General features: G+C 37.8%; 1 protein-coding gene across 1 annotated transcript in view; it reads right to left on the bottom strand.

Annotated features, from left to right (window-relative positions):
• Nucleotides 1-8,759: 8,759 nt before the first annotated feature.
• Nucleotides 8,760-21,351, bottom strand: part of LOC131693746 (5-hydroxytryptamine receptor 1A) — a 47,469-nt gene continuing 34,877 nt past the window's right edge. Inside the window, exons 3-6 of the mRNA XM_058981866.1 lie at nt 19,925-20,027; nt 19,722-19,847; nt 9,900-10,068; nt 8,760-9,449 (exon numbers count right to left, since the gene is read on the bottom strand). Coding sequence (XP_058837849.1) covers nt 8,760-9,449; nt 9,900-10,068; nt 19,722-19,847; nt 19,925-20,027 — 1,088 coding nt within the window. The remainder of the gene's footprint in view (nt 9,450-9,899; nt 10,069-19,721; nt 19,848-19,924; nt 20,028-21,351) is intronic.

The raw sequence follows: 21,351 nt of genomic DNA, 5'->3' as shown, positions 1-21,351 counted from the left end.
ACTTACGTTCAAACAACACGTCTCCTGTGCAGTCGGTATAGCGTCTCGAGCGCTAGGATGCATCTTCAGGATATCCAAAAATTTTACAGACGTTTATTGTCTCAAATTGCTGTACTGCGTTGTATCCCGATCAATCCTAGAATATTGCCCTGAAGTTAGGAGCCCAAACTACAATAACGGCATTGAGAGAATTGAAAGCGTACAGCGTCGTTTTTTACGTTTCGCGCTTCGTAGATTGTCGTGGAGAGATCCTGTCCGATTACCTAGCTATGAAAACCGGTGTCAGCTGATTCAACTGGAACCTCTTTACGTTCGAAGGAATACAGCAAGAGCTTTGTTCATCGCCGACAGTTTGCAAGGTCATATAGATGCCCCAGCACGAACATTACGCAACAACATTATGCTTCGATTACCGTTCAGACGCACTAATTATAGTATGCATACTACTAATGTCTTCTTTGGAGAGTTTGTCAATCGGTCCAACTAGCGAATTAAATTCGTTAGTTGGACATAGGCTGTGGCGCAACCAACGAATCACGACTGTATTTCGCTTTGACACACGAACGAAATATATCTTGCACGGAATGTTACCACAAGTACAGATTTATCAACAAAAGTACAGATTGTACGGATTTTATTGGTACAGATTTTGTACGGTACAGATTGCAGAGTTTGAATTTTGAAAAAGTACTGAATGGTACAGATTTCTGAAATTAAAATTGTAAAACGAAATTTCTATTAGACATTTCCAATAATTAAGAGTTCAGTGCCTCAACTTTGTTGGCATGAACAAAAAATACAAGACAAGAACATACTTTAGGCATGGAGAAATGACACAGAAGACAGAAATCAATATCTATCTTCTGTGTCATTTCTCTAACTAGGTTGCTTGGGGAGCTTGATTCTTGGAAGGGCCTCCTGACAAAATCACTTAATACAACTGCAGATGAAACGTGAAATGTTACCCACAAGAACACTGAATAATACCGATTGCAGCGGGCCGTAATTCTGCTTGTTCTGCAAACTGTTTCAGAGATAGCATCCAGGAGAGTTAATGTCACGTGAAAGGTTTCGCTAGTCCTTGAAGGATAAACTCTCAAGTTTCCTGACATAATTAATTTTTAGGACATCATAGGGTAAACACGACACGATAGTGTAGCAGCGAGACATGAGTAGGTAATTCGGAAAAGCGACTAAAATGTTGCAACTGGTCGCATCTTTAAATAGCTCATGCGAACATTGCCTAAGAGAACAATGATACGTCTCGATAGTGGAACGCATAGTGAAGTATCGTAACGCACATTTGTTGTGTTCGTTATGGAATAAATAAGTGAAAGGTGGAGGCAAGATATTTTCACGTTTTTGCAAGTGCTTTAGTAAAAATACTTCGAGCCATTCCAGAACAGTGTGCTCCTGTTTCTGAATATACTATGAAATTGTCAACGATATTAATCTTAGTGCGTTCTTAGTGGCAGTTAAGAAAATGTACCAAAACTATCAATTCTGTATGCTACTCCGTCCTAACAGTCTGGACGGGTTGTCTCTCCAGCAGTAAGTCTAGCTATGGTGTCCGCCCCAATGTAGAGTAGTTGCTTGCTATGGTTGAGCCAAATTGGATGCAAATTAGGTGCTGTCCATCCGTTCAATGTCGACAATATGATTGCATATGTTGTCTGCTTCAATAACCAACTGACTCGCACATATGTTTCTAAAGTAGTTGTAAGACCACATGTTTATAAATGGTATCACTTTTGCTAATCTACATGTTAAAATAAAACTCCAACAAATTGTCGACCGTTCGCAAACGAATTTACTTCCAGCTGTCAAACAAATTACATCGGCCAAGCTGTTTTCCATTTCGTTTCCATAGATTTCAAACTAGGTACATAATTGAATTGCAAAAATTTGCAACCTCTCCCGCCGCCTTTCAACCCCAAACCGGCCAACAGATCAGCAGAAAACTTTCAGAGACAAATCCGTGTCTAATTAGTTTTCCAGTTTTACCGCTTCGTTTTCCCGGGCGCTTTTTCGACTAACACTCGAAGGGAAAAGTGCCAAGACTGACAATAAAATGGCCTTTAAATTATTTGATCGGCCATTTCGCCGGCAAAAATATTGCCTCAGTACTTTTTTTTTTCACTGTGATTTCGATTATGAATGCAGAACGGATCGGCCCATAGTTGAAAGGCTCAAGGTCATTTGAATCGCACGCGTTGCACGGATCTTTTTTTTCATTTCGCATTCCCACTAATTAGAAGGCACTTGAAGCAATGATGAGAATTGTGAAATTACCGTTTGCACCTCGTTTACTACGTTGCGTGCCAGAGTCCTTTCGAATTGCTTCGAATCGGTTCTGTAATCTTGAAACCAATTAAAAATGGTTAGCTTGTTATTTTCAATGCAAGTCGTGAAATCGGGTGGGGTACCTAAATGGTTTCCTATTTACCTTGATCGTTCTATTCATCGGCCCCATTTGAACAGATTAGTTAGCACCACGTCTGCCAACTCTGTTCAACGCTTTGATATTAGTTCAAATGGAAGAAAGAAAAAACGAAAAGCTTCGAGTTTTCGCTTTACTCAGACATAGGCGTTCTTCTGTTTTTCAAGCCAGTTTCATAGCTATAGAGTAAGAGGGTATAATACGTCCCACCACCAGAGAAAAACGCCTCTTGTCTGTTTTAAGAAACCCAGAATAATCTGAAGCGTTTAAATGATGGGTAACAGTATCATTACATGAACAACAAAAACAACAAAATACACAAAAGATTCAAAAGTGGTATTTCGATGTAAGTTCTCACTATTTTTCTAAAAGCATTTAAACCAATTAGAGTCAGATTTTGTGGAATTTATAAGGGTGTGGGCGTAGCGTAGTTGGTAAATCGATGGCCTTGTACGCAGCGCACCTGGGTTCGAATCCCGACTCCGCACATAGTGTTAGAAATTTTTCATAAGAGATATTTCTAACCCGAAGAGGCGAATGACCTGAAGGTTAAAACCTCTATAATAGAAATAAAAAAATTGTGGAACTGTTTTGAGTTACTAATTATAATATTAAAATTCCTATCTCAGTTGTTGAAATTGTTTTGAAAATCTTCGTGGGTTTAGAATTATTCTTATTATCACAACAGCTGATCAACGGTCAAAACGCTCCGCTACGTTTTGGATGGTAGCACTATGCAAGGTAACTATTTAGCCAATTGTGAGCTATAAATATTGCGAAAACTGTATTTTCAGGTAAATCGAGGATTCTTTCATTATTGTGGAGCCTATTACACTGTAATTTACTTTTCGCTCTCAGTAAATAAAGAAGCTAGAAGTTGAGTATCTTTGAGAAATACATTTATAAGGATGTTCGCAAGAAAAAATATGCGCTAATTTCTAACTATACAGTAGTAAACTAAATTAGGGTAGTTAATGCGGAGACCGTAGCATTCAACGTCAAAATATAGCCATTTTTGCTTAAAGGGGGCTTATTAGACCCGATTACCCTATTCATTCTTTGGATCGAAGCAAAAACTTTGACACAGATTTTGCCGTCATCCATTAATTAGGCTGGAACAAACATGCTTCTTTCGCCCAAGTTGCTACGGCGCAAACAGGAGCAAAAATAACTTGCTCCTTTTTACTCCGTTTTGCTACCAGAAGAAAAAAAGAAGATAATACAGGGACGGTTTTCTTACTGGTTGCCCCAGTTTGTCCTAATACTGGGACAAACCTATTGTACTTCAACTAATCTATGAAATGGTGTGGTAAATTGACAAAACGGATTAAAATAGGCACATTTTTTCTATTATGTTTAGAATCGCATTTGAAACTAACGAAATTTGGCGATATTTACTAGTAGATTGACTAACTGTTTCGTCTCCAAGCATTCATTTTTTAATATTACTAAAGGAACGAAACATATACGCCATACAGCTAATGATAATGAGGTGTCATTACACTAACTGAAATAAACAAAAGGATAGCCCTTTTATACAACCACCGTCTGGTGGGGTGAAGCTTACAGACAGAACAAAGAGGACTAACAAGGTTGTAGGTCATGGGACCATTTTTCCGTTTCAATGTCGAGCCGGATTAGAGGAGTGGCTTTTCAATTGAATCATGCTTGCATGAGACATTGCATGCTAGAATTTCCTTGCTTCCAGCAAAGCTCCACCATTCCAAAGCGTGCACGCTACCGAAAGAGAACTCAAAGATGACGTTAAAACTACCTCATATTTAGTTGCTCAATCGCTTTGTTTACATATTTAGGGTAAATTTTACTGTGATAATTAGGGTTATTTAAGACGGCACCGATGGTTGGGTGGTAAGCGTGACCGCCACTCACCCCAGTTGGTTTTGGGATCAATCCCAGTCGAGGTCGTTGAGATTTTTCTGAGGTGTGAAAAATCGGTGGTCACGCCTTCCTTCGGAAGGGAAGTAAAGCCGTTGGTCCCCGGTCCATGAGTTGATGGGTCGATATCCAGTCCAGATAGTGGGAGCGTCACCTTTCTGGGGTCGGTGTTTGGCCTCGTAGCGGAAATAGGCCGACGGAAAATAACCGGAACGAAGAAGAAGAAGGTTATTTAAACCCAACGGTGACATTTCTACCCAAGAGAAGACACTACAACAGACTTCTTGCTCTTCTCGATTATGCCTTGCCGTAAATCTAAAGACAACAAGCGTTAATCGTTGCCAGATTCCTTTTGTATGCTTTTCATAATTGCTAAAAATAATTTTAGCTCAAATATCGCACCTCAACCAAGAATTTACCATGCTATCTGCACTTAAAAATTAAATTTAATTTTTGTTCATGTCTCTCTTAACAATACACATTGCCATATCGTCATTCAAGACTTTCATTCAATTTGCATGATATGATGATGTGAATGAAAAGTAGATTCAGCAGCACTGTTCTTCATCCCGTTTGTAAATATAATGAACGCTCATGGTTGGCTAAACGACCAATCTGAAGCTGGTTCAATATTGAGGTTAGGACTGGATCAAATTAGCTACGCGATTGTCTTTTCTTCTCTAAGATTTATACGAAAAGTTGCAAAAATATTGTTAGAATATTTAACTATAATAAATAAATAATGAATTATATAGTTTCTGCATTTTTCTAGGCAACGATCCAAACTATCTGAAGGTGCTACAACGTCACGTATGCAGCTGCATCCCACATTATCTCGGAGTATCGTTTTGTCACGAAACGATCAACAACTTCTAACCTGATAGCTTACACTTCTAAGTTGTTTCCTGCCGTCGAGAAGCGTCATCAGGTGGACGAAATTTACATCGATTTTTCCAAAGCTTTCGACAAACTACCGCACAACATCGCAATCCTGAAATTAAAGCGTTTGGGATTTTCCGCCTGGCTGACTATCTGGTTGCAGTCGTATCTTTCCGATCGCTCGGCATCCGTGATTATAAAAAAACACGCGCTCAAGCACATCCAGAACACCCACGGGTGTCCCGCAAGGCAGTCATCTGGATCCGCTTATTTTTATTTTGTTTATTAATGATATCTGTAGTCGGATCAAGTCTGGGACGCGACGATCTCAAAATCTTCCGAACTATCGCTTCTGCACTTGACGCCGTAGTGCTGCAAGAAGATATCTGTGCTATTCAAGAATAGTGCACGCTTAACGGAAGGGAAGTCAACGTTAATAAATGCAAAGTAATTAGTTTCGGACGCTTGCTTACTCCAGGACGTTATGACTACAGCCTAAAAGGAAGAACAATTGAAAGCGTCGCCTCGATCCGTGACTTGGGAGTGCTCTTCGATAGGAACTTGAGCAGAGCTTTCACCATTCATTCAAATTCAATCCGAACGAACCACAATACAGTTCAGTATAGGGGAAGATGGGGTAAAACGCACCCCCGGGGCAAAATGCACCCCTTGCTTATATCGAAAATAGCTGAAAATTTCGAGAAAACGGTAACACCAGTCGGAAGTCCGCCATAGTAAACATACACTGTCAAAGTTTGACTGGCAACCGTGATTTCAAGACGTCACCTGTCTCGTCACTTGTTATGAAAACGTTTCTTCAAAGCTGTCAACACACACGAAATTATTTACCATCAATATTTTTGAAGAAGAATGTTATAATATTCCCGATAAGATAATCGAGCGTTTTGTAACGTTCCGTTTGTGAATTTATCAACCATGCAAAAAATGGGAAAATAAGCCTGATAGTCGTTAAATGGCACTGAGAGGTTCGGCGAATCAATGAAAATATGCATTCATCACGTTCTTGTTAACTTTCTGATTTTTGTAAGTAATATAAGAAATGTGAAAAGGTATTGTCCGTACTTTCCCAAAGGAGATGCGACGATCATTTTTCGTCGCAGCTAGATTCGTAGCGCTATTCGGCGCACGATTCGTCGCAATGTATTTCTTATGGGATTAATGACACTTTAATAAAAGGTGGTGCAATTTTGTGTAAAAACCTTACTGTAAATAAAACATACGAAAACCTGATACTGTAGAAGCTTAGTTTTCAGTCAGTTTTATTGACAAATTCAGTTACAGTACATAATTAGCATACATTAAACTTGGGTAATACATATTTTTCGACGTTTTTGAGCATTTATTATCAAATGTGCCAATTCAATTTGTCGCAATATATAAACATATAGTTTTGTAATATTTAAAACAATATCTGTATTTCAAAAAGCTTGTAAATGTGTGAAGATTTTATGAAATCTTGGCGATGATTGGAAGCAAATTATAGGTCGTCATTAGTGATATAGAGCGGCACCCTAAAGAATAAGCCCAAAATAGGGTCGCTACTCTATCTACAAAATGAAACAGCCTGCATTCTTGAGAAGTCTTGGCAAAAATTCATAGAATCTGCGTAAAACAAATATTTTTTTTATATGAGCGCTGTAGGAATATATGCAAAAATGCTTTCACTTAAATTTGATTTATTTTAGAAAGACAAAAAAGCGTTCTCCAATTTTTTAATACCAATTTTCGTTTGCCCCCTTTTGAGATATCGATATTTGAAAAGGGCGTATTTTCAGTGAAAATTATGTATAACTTTTGAACAAGACAAGATAAAATTTTTCTTCCTTCAGCAAGTTGCCCCCTATCATGCTCTAAAAGTACACAGAAGAGTACTTTTGTGAAAAAATCGCGCTAAAAAACTATACGGAAAAAAACTGTGAAACACCCTATGTTATGATATGGAACTCACTATAAAATGAAAACGGTTTGAGATACAAAATTCAAATCTTCAACAAAGTTGCTCAGAATTGATTTTCTAGAATATTGCAGAGGAAAGTATCATTCTATCTTAACTGAAATTTGAAATAATTTCTGCAACTTTGACATTTTAAGGACCACCCTGAAACCGTTTCAGCCAAAAGATGCGCTTTGTCACACACAATAAATGATTCCAAGACATCAAATCTCGAATTCCAAAGATGAAAGCGTAATCAATTATTTTCCGCTAATTTCGCTTCCTGGACCACTGTGCACTAGAGTGGGACATGGTTACATGAAAAAAATAAAACTTCGCTCCGAGTAACTTTTTGAGTCTCATTTCGCTCCCAGAACAACTCTGCAAATTTTTAGTTCAATCGGTGAAACTATATTTTTGCGCCACGGTTTAAAGTTTACATGGGATTTCGTATGGGGAAAACGTCTTTTGTAAATTAATTCTTCCAAGAGTCGCCTGTTACCTCTTAAAAATAAGTAAATGTCTGATTTTTATAGGAAATTTGTCAAGGAAACAAAGTCTAGAAGACCACGAAACGATCTGATGCTTGTGGAAGAAGTTATTAAGCGAAAACCGATTTATGCCCTGAAGATTGATGAAAATTTCGCTTTTCATAGCATCACTGCTGCTGACGGTCGCATTATATACAAAATTTTTAACTTTCTCTTATTATGTACAAAAGAAGACTCAATTTATCCCTCAAAGCTCTTGCGAAGTGGCCAAACAGTATAGATAAATGACTTAGACACATTAAGATAAGATCAAAACAAAATTGCATATAATTGGACAACCAACAACAGTGGTGCCAAAAAAAAAATAATATTTTATCAATCGTCAGAGCATCAATTGGGTTCAGCTTAACTTTTTTTTCAAGCGTCAGATCGTTTCGTAGTGTTCGAGACTTTGTTTCTTTGTTAAATTCCTACAAAAGCTATATAACGGTTTATTTTTAGGAAGCAATGGGCGACTCCTGGATGAATTATTTTGTGAAAGTTAATTTTCCCATGTAAAATCCCATGTAAACTTTAAACAGTGGGCGCAAAAATATAGTTTCAGGGATCAAGCTAAGAATTTGAACAGATGTACCCAAAAAGTTGCTCGGAGCTGGAATCTATTTTTTGTCCCACTCTACTGTGCACTGGTTTTAGATCAAACTTATATTCTCGACATCACTCTGAAATCATTCCACGGGAGTGTGCTGATGTGCTTTTCCCCACCTATATTTCGGATGAAATTTTCATGACAACCCTTTTTGCCACAAACTAATTCCTCGAATTCGTGATTTTTATTTTTCACACTATGCTAGGTTTCGTACTTCGCTTTAACCTTCCGTCACTCGCGCTAGTGTACTGAGTGCACGCCGCTCTGAAATTCTTAGGTAGTTGCTCGTCCTCGTACTATTTGTGCGATTCCGGTGGGTTAAGGAATGATAACATTGTTTGAATTCAAACTACACGGAACAGTTTGTTATAAACATCATAACGGTTTCTTTGATTTATCTTTTTCTTTAGATCATATATTTTTACATTTCATATAATTTTATTATTATTCCTAAGGTCTGAAAAATGCTAGATTGTGCTTATTTTTGTAAAACTTTCTAATCGTCAGCCGCCAGAACGCGATTCGGAAGTCCGCATTGTAGAAAGCGTAAATGAACGGATTGATGGCACTGTTCATCCACCCCAGCCAGGTCAGGAATGCCATCAGGTCCTTTCGCTGGGACTGTTCGGGCAGGAACGGCATCAGCAGATAGTAAATGAAAAACGGTAACCAGCAGGCGATGAAACCCCCCATCACGATGCTAAGCGTTTGGGCTGTTTTGGTTTCGCGCTTCAGGGACGATATCCGGATGGGGATGCGTTTACCGGTTAGTCTGATCTTGGTGGCATTACTGACGGTCACGTTCGATACGCTTGATTCCGCTAGTGAAATTTGGCTGGCACAGAACTGTACCGAGTTGATTGGGCGCATCTCGTAGTTGTTGCCGTACTTGGTGGTTCCGCTAGTGGTGGTGCTTGCGGCCGAAGCAGAACCTGGCCCGGTTGCACCTCTAGTGCTAGCTAATTGTGGCCGACCTGTGCTTGGAGTGGTCCGTGCAGAACTGAGAAACTCATACAGCGTTTGGTGCGATTGGGTGTAGGGGGATGAATTGGTTCGAACAACATATCCTCCCAGTTTCGGGCTGGTGTCTATCTCGGACGAGTAATTGTCGGCATCCACATCGCAGCCCTTTTCCGTAGCCTGAAAGGGAGCAACAATTGCAAACATTGTAATTGGTTAGAATGAAAATGTTTGTATATGTGTGTGTGTGGTTGAGCCAACAGATTAGATAAATGGTTAAGACAAACACTCTTAATGAAAGGAGCAGTAGTATCGTATTCAAAGAAGATCCTATCCAAACAATGAGACAATTTACATCATTCCCACAGATTTGAGATTTCTACAGTCTCATCAATACAATGCACCATTAGAAAGCTAAACATTTGAACTATCTCGATTGAACGAACACGTTTAATAGACTCACACTTTCAAGCAATCGAATAAAATAATTGGATTTATTCTTACGACAGCGGATTTCACCCGAAGCAATTTCGAAACCGACAAAAAATAAAATCCGAAAACATGCAAGCTTATCCTCCAATAAATCCAATTTACTAAATTGCTTCGAACAACCCATCAATCAGCTCTCACCTCGGTTGTAGTCATCCGGTGCTGGCGGGAGGTAAGCACCCAGCAAATTTTGGAGTACACGTACAGCATCACGCTCATCGGGATGAAGAACGAACCCATCGCCGAGAAGACGACATAGCCTTTGTTTTGGTTGTACTGGCACTCGTTGCGCTTCCGGTCCTGGTCGTACCTGTGAAGCGGAAAAGAAGGGAACATAAATTATTTCTCAGGCGACTGATGAACGCGCAACGAGGAAGTATTGCTAACAACAGTGATCCCTTGTGCAATGTGGTGCCATTATAATATACAGTAATGTTTCTATTATATCACGGTCGTTCTGTATTTTAGCGTGATATATTTGAAGCGTGATATATTCAAAACAAAACAAAAATTACATTTAAGCCATGTATTTCTATAAACAAAAAGTCATAAAAGTTAAAGTTACTCAAAAAGAATTAATCATAGTAGGGTAATGATCCTATTGTTGCCATGTTTCTATTATCACACCACTTATTTGAAGCAGTTGGTTAGAGCACCGTCTGCCATCTTTGTTCAACGCGTTGGGTCAAATGGTATGGCATCAGCGGGTAATTTTTCCCAACATAACTTCACTTTACGTACCTTTTCTTAAAATCGTTGAACTACCCAAAACTAAACATGAAGAGATCTGGTACTTTAAAATTTTTGGCAAATATTTTCACTATTAAAATCAATGTATTCGAAGAGACTACGATTCATTCTTCGTTGTATCAACGTTCATAAAAATAGACACATCTCCAATTCTTTTCCAAAAGAAAAGTATTCACATCAATTCAAGAGAAAATGCATATCTCGGCATACCTACCATATCTTGCGTATTTTGTTTTTCTCATTATTTTGTTAGATTTTCCTGCGGATAACTAACAATTAAGCGAATAAAATATATACCAGGCGCCCGCTTTAGGACACGGCAAATGAGTTACGAAGAATTTAAAACAAATGTTGGAATCGGTCGAAAGATATTTCGACAATCCTAGTGATTACAACAACGTTTTTGGCAAAATATGATTTCGAGATTATTCACGTTTAAAGTTTTACACCTAGGCCTCCGCCCACGTAAAGGAATAAGATGAACAGTGCTATAACTTTGCTTTTACTGCTTAGACCTCCATAAAAAATTAAGATACTTTCTTAAGAATTAATACTTTAAGATAAAAGAATAAAAAGTTCGGCTTTTTGACCGACCTCATCATATATAAACCCTTAACGAAATAGTCCGAACCCCACTAATAGGCTCATTACCCTACATGTAAATAAGCAAATTAATTGTAGGAAAATATTAAAAGTACCAGGACACATGTGGCTTAACTTGATCAAAATATAGTGTGCCTTTTCTGTTTTTCAAAAAGCGTGATATAATCGAGACAAAACTGTGATATAATCGAAACATTACTGTGGTATATATATATATATATATATATATATATATATATATATATATATATATATATATATATATATATATATATATATATATATATATATATATATATATATATATATATATATATATATATATATATATATATATATATATATATATATATATATATATATATATATATATATATATATATATATATATATATTTAGACTCAGATTACCGGAGAAAGTTTACTGAAAATAGTAAACTAATTCAACTATTGAATATCCGTTTCATCCACCACTATACTTATCCTGTGGTACTGTTCAACTGTGCCAGCGATCGGTTTTGTCTACGCAATATTAAAAATTTTTAATGGTTGTATGCCAATAACTGTGGGAACACTGATTACAAAAAAAATTGCTATTTGAATATTGCAAAATTTACTCCAAATTTGTATAAGTGTAAAAACCTTAAATAAATTTGGAATGTTCGTTTTTCGAATTTATCTCATCAGTAACTAGCACCAACCTAGGGCCAGATCGACGATAAATACAAACTACCACCATATTGGCACCAGTTAGGCATTAAATCCAATGAGTCACAATTTGTGTGAATGCCTAAAGTAACGTACTGGTCCCTCACACACCAAAAAATAATGAAATTTAAACGACATGTAAATCGATACGAATGTAAAGAAAGCTTGAATCAAAAATTAAGTTGAATTCAATGCATTCAATGGGAGCATCAAAAAGCATATGATTCTACACTTTCGTTCGTGTTATTACATGTCCTTTATTTTACAGCAATATTGCTTTAAAATACATTTAAATGCGTTGGTGTCCCGTTTAATGAAACATCAATTTTCAATCAACGTATAAAATTATAATAAAATTGCTTGAAGAAAGTACGACAAGTTGCTTGTATTTATGGTGGAACTTAATTTTACATTTATATTCATGGTCCAAATATGTGCATGAAAATAAATTGAAAATTATAAAATATTTTTTTCTGCATACATATTAAGAAGACTGATATCTCTTTCCTTCCCGCATACAAACGACAAGCGACAGATGTTACAGCACCTCTATTGCAGGAAGGTACGAAACTTAATATAAAAGTGTATATGTGTGTGTGTGTGCATCACTATGGGAAGTACCACCTTTACCCGCAAGTAGCGTTGCTGTTACTGTCTCCAGATTCTGAACAGAGTTGTCAGTCTTCTTGATATGCAGTCTTCGTTTTTTCGCTAATGAAATTATCAAAGCCTAAAAAGGAGTAAGGTATTCTTGGTGATTTTTCGCGATACGGAGACATTTACAATTGTTGAGGCGATACAAAGAATATTTGTGTGTAATCAGTCAAATGCCATACAATAATGCAACATTCGAACTACATTTTCCGAAATTTACATTGTAAAATATTGAACATTGGGCAAATGACAGTGAATCATCATAAGACACCTAGAAAAAATGCGGTGTACACTATAGCTCAAAATCTCATGGACGAATCGTTTTGAAATTTTGCACAAACATAATTATTCTTATTTTTACAATAACAAGTAAAAGCTACGTTTTAAGCGAAAATAGAATTTTCGGCTACCAAGTGCTACTGAAAATTTCAAAAAAAAAGGGAAAAAATAAAAGCTCCCATCAATAATGTGAAGAAGAACCACAGAGAATAAACTGTGCAAAATTTCAAAACGATAGGCTCAGTAGATTTTGAGTTATAATGTATGTACATGCAAAACAAGTTTTCGACGAGGTGCCTTCGGAGATTCACTGTCACTCGCTCAATTTTCAGTATTTTACAGTGAAATTTTTAGAAAATGGAAATTGAATGAATATGCTAACACCATCTGCATCGGCACAACAAATTTAAAAACTATCTTTTTTACTAAATAATCCTGATCGCAATTACATTTTCGCGTTTATGGCTAGGGTTGGATTATCGAGCAAGACTCAAGCGTTTGTAAGCAAACGGGTTTCATTACGATGAAGTCTGTGTGTGTGTCGCGTTTATGTAGCTTCGCGTGTATAAATACATTTGTGTAACCATGTAACCACTTGCATATTCGTGTGTCCGGCCAAGACGCGCTTAGTGTTCTAGTGTATAGGAGGTTGTTTTTAGATGAAAACTGAGGGCATGTACCTGGGCAGCTAGGGCTAAAAGTAGTTGCTTTCGGACATGACCGACTCACGATCGCATGGAAACGGGCGTAGGAATAATCGCAGTTGAGACTGCGTTTATAAATTCACACGTGCTAACATATTGACATAATCAGCGGGGCATTTATGTATGCTACATCGTGGGTGTAAGTGTGCACGATTGCATGTTCTCATGTGTCATCAGATTTGTACTATCGCGAAGAGCACAAGCGTTTCTTTGCTAACGAGTTTGATCGGGTAGTCGTTTTATGTCACTAATGATAGCGTGCGCATATAGAGAGAATTGGCAACATGGCGTCATGAAAGTGGTTCCTTTTTCGTATCTATCGGTTTGACCATTTTCGAGTGTTCAAGTATCTTTCGAACGAGGGAGTGCCGTTGATTTTGCAGATGGAAGACTCTTGTTTGTGCAAGAAGTTGAGTCTGGCTGAGATACTCCCGTGCGGGGCGTGCGGAAAGGAAATTTCTAGAATGCTGAAAGCTGTATGGCGACGTGGTTCGATCAACGTGGGAAGTCAATGAGGGGCACACGAAGAGATTCTTTTGTTACTACTGCGGGATTCATAAATTGTAAGTATACAGATGGATACAGATAGAGGAATCGAAACGATAAGTACAAGCTTCCATTGAACTCATATTTGCGATATATTATTGCTTTGATCACGATGTAACTGCATTTTCCACTTTGATAAAATAGAATTAATACCCCAGATCAGACTTCCCATGAACATCGACAAATTTGTACCTGTGTACAAAATTTCGCTCACGCGTTCAATCTCAAACATATTTCGTTTCGATGTGCAGGTTCGCCTCGAACATCGAACCATGTGTTACGGAAAACGTACAAATTTGTCGATAACAAGATGTTGTGACCTTTTTTTGGTTTTTGCGCGAGGCAAAAATGCTGAAACGGTCCCAACAAAAAATTCCCCAACCGGTAATATCAACCCATTCAAATCTTCTCAGCGACGCACTGGGACCATTCATAAATTACGCAACGCTTTTAGGGGGGAGGGGGAGGTGGTTCGACAAGTTGTTACATATTGTGACATAGGGGGGAGGGGGAGTAAGCTAGATCGTTACGTAACATTTTTTTACCGAAGAAAAAAAATTTTTCCAAGGAATTTGTTACGTAATAGGGGAGGGGGAATAAAGAAATTTGTGACAATTTGTTACATGGGGGAAGGGGGGAGTCAATTTTTGGTAATTTTTGCGTTACGTAATTTATGAATGGTCCCACTCATGTTTCATCAATTCTCAATCAATAAATATTAACGCGTCGGATTGTCTGGAAGTGTGTAGCACTTCACTTGTCATTGTATTACGCATCAAGTGAATTGAACACAATGTGGATAAAGACGAGTTTCGACTATCTCTACACGACACATTCCGTATTTGAAGGTCGGCTCACACTCGGCTAGCTTCAAAGCACAGTCAGAAAAAAAAACTCGGAATAGTGGTGGGGTATTTCGGCTGGTGGTAAATTAAAATCTCTTTTCTATCACGGACGTTAACAGCAAGGTAGCGACTGCACAAAACATGAACAGTAGGGTGGGACAAAAATTAGATTCCAGCTCCGAGCAACTTTTTAGGTACCATTTGGGTCCTAGAACAACTGTGCAAATTCCTAGCTCGATCGGTGAAACTATATTTTCGCGCCCACTGTTTAAAATTTACATGGGAATTTGTATGGGAAAATTAACTTTTACAAAATAATTCCTCCAGGAGTCGCCCATTACTTCCTAAAAATAAATCGTTAAATGACTTTTAAAGGAAATTTAACAAAGAAACAAAGTCTCGAAAACCACAAAACGATCTGACGCTCGAGAAAAAAGTTATTAAGCAGAAACTGATTGATGCTCTGACGATTGATAAAATATTCATTTTTTCTAGCACCACTGCTGTTGGTTGTCCAATTATACGCAATTTTGTTTTAATCCTCCCTTAATGTGTCTAAATCGTTTATCTACACTATTTGGCCACTTCGCAAGGTTTGGAGGGATAAATTGAGGCTTCTTTTGTACATAAGAAAAGAAAGTTGAAACTTTTTGTATATAATTAGACTGTCAGAAGCAGTGATGCTATGAAAAGTGAAATTTTCATCAATCTTCAAAACATCAATCGGTTTTTGTTTAATAACTTTTTCCACAAGCATCAAATCGTTTCGAAGTCTTCTAGACTTTGTTTCCTGGACAAATTTTCTATGAAAATCAGACATCTATTTATTTTTAGGAGGTAAGGGGCAACTCTTGGAAGCATTAATTTGCAGAAAACAATTTCCCCATACGAAATCCCATGTAAACTTTAAACCGCGGGCGCAAAAATATAGTTTCACCGATCGAGCTGAAAATTTGTAGAGTTCTTCTGGGAGCTAAATGGGACTCAAAAAGTTACTCGGAGCCAAATTTTATTTTTTTCATATAACCATGTCCCACTCTAATGAACAGTCCTTCCCGTCATGTACGAGCCTAGGGTCTGGATCCAGACACTTGTCTGGATCTAAGCACCAAGTCTGGGCCTGGTTCAGGTCCAGACTTGATAAGGGGAAAAATGGATGGGCTAGATCCGGGTACTGGTTCGGATCTAGGTACTGGTCCAGATCCGGGAACTAGTCCGGATCTGGGTACTGGCCCGAATTCGGGAGATCCGGATTTGGGAACTGGTCCGGATTCGAGAATTGGTCTGGATCGGGATCTGGCAACTAGGCCGGATCCGTAAACAGTCTAAAATTTTTATTTCACTATCCAACCTACCCAGTAAAATATTGGGGCAGATTCCAGCCTGAATTTGGGCAGAAATCCGCCAGGATTCCAGTTCGTTTGACTTGGTATTAATACTATCATAGAAATCGGTCGAATTATCCTGTAGACGAACAGAGCCGAGGTTGACACATACTAAAAAAAGTGTTTGATTGTGTGATGCACATACATGAACAGCAACCGAAATTCGTCATTCCACCGTTTACTACCTTTGCGGGAATATGAGTTTAATAGCGCAATGCGCAATTGCGTGGTCTGTTACCGAAAAGACAATAGAATCTTACCCAAAAGTAATAGAAACATACCCGTCGGATTATATATGATGCTCAGACGCATTTACACCGAAAGGCTCCCATGTACAGAGACGCCATTATGCCAGATTTATCTGGCACAGCCAGAGTTTTTTGCAGCTTCCAGATAAAAAGACAAACCTCTCATTCTGCCAGATTTTTTAATTATAGAAGTGTTTGCACACACATTTTGGAAATTTGGGGCATATTTTCCCAAATTTATCAAAAATCGATTGATAAATTTCGATAATTTTGAGGTCGCTGTTAAGTGACAGATTTTGCTAGACATTTTCAGATGATCTGCCAGATATTCTTTGAAAAATAGTGGCAACCCTGCCCATGTACACAAAATAAATGTGAAGGATTAAAAAAAATGTTTCTTCGTATAAAAAGCCATGAATGATTAGGTATCAGATTCATTATTTACCAGCCCCGTGAAAACTGTTTGTTGCCTGAAGCTGCCACCAAATGCCAGTAGTGCTAGCTACATTTCAAATGTTCAAGGTATGTTCACATGAACTGTATAACACTGTTTAAAAGTTGGAATCAAAACAAGTAATTAATAACAATATATGAAAATTCACGCTTTTTCTTGCATCGCTTCTTCTCCACAAAATCCGAACGCTTTAATAACCTGAGTACCAGTTAAGCACATCAAAATGAAGTTTGTTTGCATTCGAAAAGTTTCAGGTCGAGTTAACAACATTGGCTCGCAGCAATGTGAACGTTGCTTAAAGCGCGTTCGCTGTCATTTTTGACAACTAGCCGAGCCAGAAAGCCAGCTTATGTTGGCTTCACTCATTTTTCAAAGAAACGTTAAAACATTCACCCTCTTGTTATTTACATTACATTGTAGTAATTTCATCGATCAATCGCGATGATTTGCACTCTTCTTTGTACCGTGTGAAATTGGTGATGACTGTACATACTTTTGACATAGTTTTCCTTGGTCATGCGATCTGTGTTCGGAAGTTTTTCCCACGATAGATGAGAACACGAAACACGTTTTTCCAAGGACGTACGCATTTAAAAAGTATCTCGACCGAAAAACATCTTCATCAATGACGCAATGAATATTATGGCGTTGTAGTTTTTTGGAGTTATATTGTCCATGAATGTAATAGGTCTGTCTATTTCTCTCACTAAACTGTCGATCAGTCAGTTTTCAATTCGACAAGCTGTAGCTCTTTCCATCATATCAGATTTAGTATCAAACTTCTTGAAAACCAACTTCCACAACCTAGAAATATTTCGTTAGTTCATAGCATGAAAACAAATACCAGACGAGATATGCGTAAAGATAGCGGGTAAAATAAAAATCTATATCAAAGCATTTCTCATTATTCAAAGTCCGAGTTTTAGAGCCACTTCTGCTGACCACCCAATACACACTAAATTTTTTCGGACGAATGTCAGTTTTTTTACAACTCTTGGCGTGAGCTCAAAAGCTGAGATCTCAGTATTAGCTGCCATTCATCTGTGCTGATTTATCTGTGTCATACAGATTTTTAAGTGCATTTGGTTACAGATCGATGCTGACCTATAAATATATTGTGAAATTTCAATTAGAAACGCTTTCGGTGCATTCCCACTGCAGCACATTAACATTTCTTCAATAAATTATTGTCAAATAAACCATAACACTTTTTATACTCAACAAAATTTAAATTTAGCCGGAAAATGAAAGCTTCCCAAGTAACAATTGAAGTTTTATAGCATGCTACAAGTGCAATCTAAGTTTTATAAGTGACTATAAAATCACCATAAAACCTCAATAGGGATCTTTAATTTGGAAAAATTGTGCCAGTTTTTCATATGTATTGGTAGCGGGTGTCCTTACGAGTACACTCATATCATTCTTAAGCCTTAATTGTTATTTTATGATTTTTAAATTTAAAAAAACCAAATTAAATTCAACCAGCAAACTGACAGTTGTCCTACTAAATGACGTATCTGCTAATATCTCGTTCGCCTCATTGTTAACCGGGACAGCACCCCACACAGCATGATCTGGTACTTTGTCAATCCGCTAGCAGCCTGCCATCCCAAGTTTAATCTGCAAACTATGGTAGATCTGATAAGGCAACCTATAGAGTCGTGCAAGTCTCATGGGTTTGGATGTGTTATTGTCCTAAAAGGAAACAAACTAAAAAATGTTTTTTTCAATAGTTTCGGGCCAAAAAATTGAAAAAGGACTGAGATATTAACTCACGGTACCAATCTGCATCAGAATATGCCTTAACCCGCACACCCCTGAAGATCCCTATTGTTACTGGGGCTTACTTTAAATTAATGATTGGGTCATTAGGCTTGCTATTTTTGTTTTTTCCGATGCAACTAACGTTAAAGATACGTAAAAAAACTTTTTTTTCACTTTTTCGTACGCAAAATAACAAATAAAAATTATTTTATTAAATTGAACTACCGCGACCACACCTTCCATTGAACTACCTTGATCCCTACCCTTCAACTGTCAAAAAAGCTAACCCATGTGGCAAAATCTACTATCAAGGAAGATCGATTGTGTCAAACGAGGACGTATTTGCATTTTTTTAGAAAATCAATTAAAAATCATTGATGACCCAATTTGAAATACCTGTTTTTTAAATGTTTGACTGAAAATCATTTGACTGAGATATTAGTTTCCGAAATTTACACGGTTGTTCGGAAATTGCCGAATTGAATTGAGTGTGTACGTACTATCTAACAGCTCATTATTCATTTTCACCACAATCTACTGAATCAGCTTTACTTTCAGTCCATCGGGCAAAGTTTGCCGAAGAGAATCCTCAACCCTAATCAAACACAACCATCTCTTGCCAAGAAAACAGAAAGAGAACAAATATTTACAGTAAATCAGCTTAATCTAAACAGGAGCGTGAGGTAGTACGTCGAGTGTCAGGTGGCTGGTGATGGCCTAGATCTTTTTCGAGGAGTAGGTGTTTTAATGTTTCGATGAAATTTTCTTATGATTGATGTTGGATCAGCTCCAAAATCCATCTTCCAACGCGACCAGTGTATCACGGTAATATTCACGACTATTTAATATTCACATCAAATGGTGTGTGGCAGAATTCTTGTATGACAACTTTCCTATTTGTCACATTCGCATTTTACAAATCTATCAGCGCTAATGGGTAATCGTTCTTCCCGACCACGTTTGTCCATTCCTAACTTAACAAACACCGAAACAAAAAAAAGCCTAATCAATAAAAACAACTTACCACCCTAGAATGGGGGGACACGTAATGGCCAGTGCCACCAGCCAGACAACGAAGATCATTAGCAATGCCAACCGCTTGGAACGCCTCCGCTTCGAGTACGTGAGAGGCTGCGTGACCGCCAGATATCTGCGAATTGACCAGATGGTTGGTTCCATGAACTCGGACATGTTTTTGGTTGTTTGCACGGTTGAGAGCACACTCACCTATCAACACTGATGGCGCACAGGCTCAGGATGGATGCAGTACACAGAAGGACGTCCAGCGAAATCCAGATATCACAGAGTATCCAACCGAGCTGCCATTTGTCTGTGGGAGGGGGAAATGTATTTTTTTGAGTTTTTATGCTAAATAAATAATCAGAAAAAGAAAGTGACAGACAAAATCAGATACAACTGGTAATTCATTTCTATGCTCCAATCGAAGGCCTATAAAAGAAATAAAAATAAATCACTCTCGCCCACCCGGTGTTATTTTTTCTTTCGCCGTTTAATATTATCTTCAAAATTCAATCTACTTCTATCGGATTTGGAGCGTGAGTAATTACACTGCTTTTACGAAATCCGAAACACATCAAATTTTATATAATCAAGTCTATTCAATTGTTTTTTATCTCTTTGTTTAGTAGGTACATCAATACTTAATCGACGTTTCGGATCATGGTTTTTGCTCTCTTCAGGAATAATTAAGGACCGCTTTCTTCTTCTACGTTTAACTTTTAAACCAGGTTTAACGCACTATTAAAACTAATTTAAAAGTTAAGCGAGGGTGAATAAATTGGCCCTAAGCAGATTCAAGTCTTGACACGCATCTCGCTGTGAAACTTTCATTGTTCTGTTTCGACAGATTTCGAAATTGATTCTTAATATACTGAATAATGGCTGGGTTAGTGTTAAGATTCTGCTGGATCCATCCTAGTAGGGGATCAACTCACGACGGGAACCACTGTTAATTGATGTAAGTAAGGTAATATTTAGCATTCATGGTTCTGTTCTTTGCCAATTTATGTTGAAGTGGACACACTTGTGGAATGAACAACTCGAAACCCTAGTATGCGGCCATTCACCTCTGACACAACAGCTTCTATTCTCTCCTTTCGACGGGACCAGTACAATGCTACCAAGAAAAGGATGATTTCTATTTCAGGCTCCAAACAGGAACTAATTCGGTTCTAGATATGTTCCCTGCGTCTCGTTTGTCGCTGATGTAGTTTCGTTCTAATTTGCAATCCAGTCGACTGAGGCATTAGTTAAGACTGGAAAATCAGCAAGAGCGAAATGCTGAGAGATTAGTATGTAATGATAAACGGTGGATAAGAAATATGAGAGTCAATCATGCCTGGCATTATGTATAACACTTGGCACAAACGGTAAACCTCCAGGCGCTAAATGGTCCCCCAAGTACAACTCACTCTATTATACATTAAATTAATCACGACATTAGTCACTGTCTGACGCTTTCCTGCAGCTTATTTATTCATCCTCCCAGGAGCAGATTAGCACTTCGGTTTTTTGTTTTCTTTTTAGGAAGGGCTCTTCTTTGCAAAATACTTCATCAGCACAGATAGCGACTTTCGGACGATGAGCTCATATCATCCAAATCATATTTGATCGCAGGAAAGGAAAACTTTTTC

Source organism: Topomyia yanbarensis, chromosome 1, assembly GCF_030247195.1.
Source record: "Topomyia yanbarensis strain Yona2022 chromosome 1, ASM3024719v1, whole genome shotgun sequence".
Taxonomy (NCBI): Eukaryota; Metazoa; Arthropoda; class Insecta; order Diptera; family Culicidae; genus Topomyia; species Topomyia yanbarensis.
This window is presented reverse-complemented; position numbering and strand designations above follow the sequence as displayed.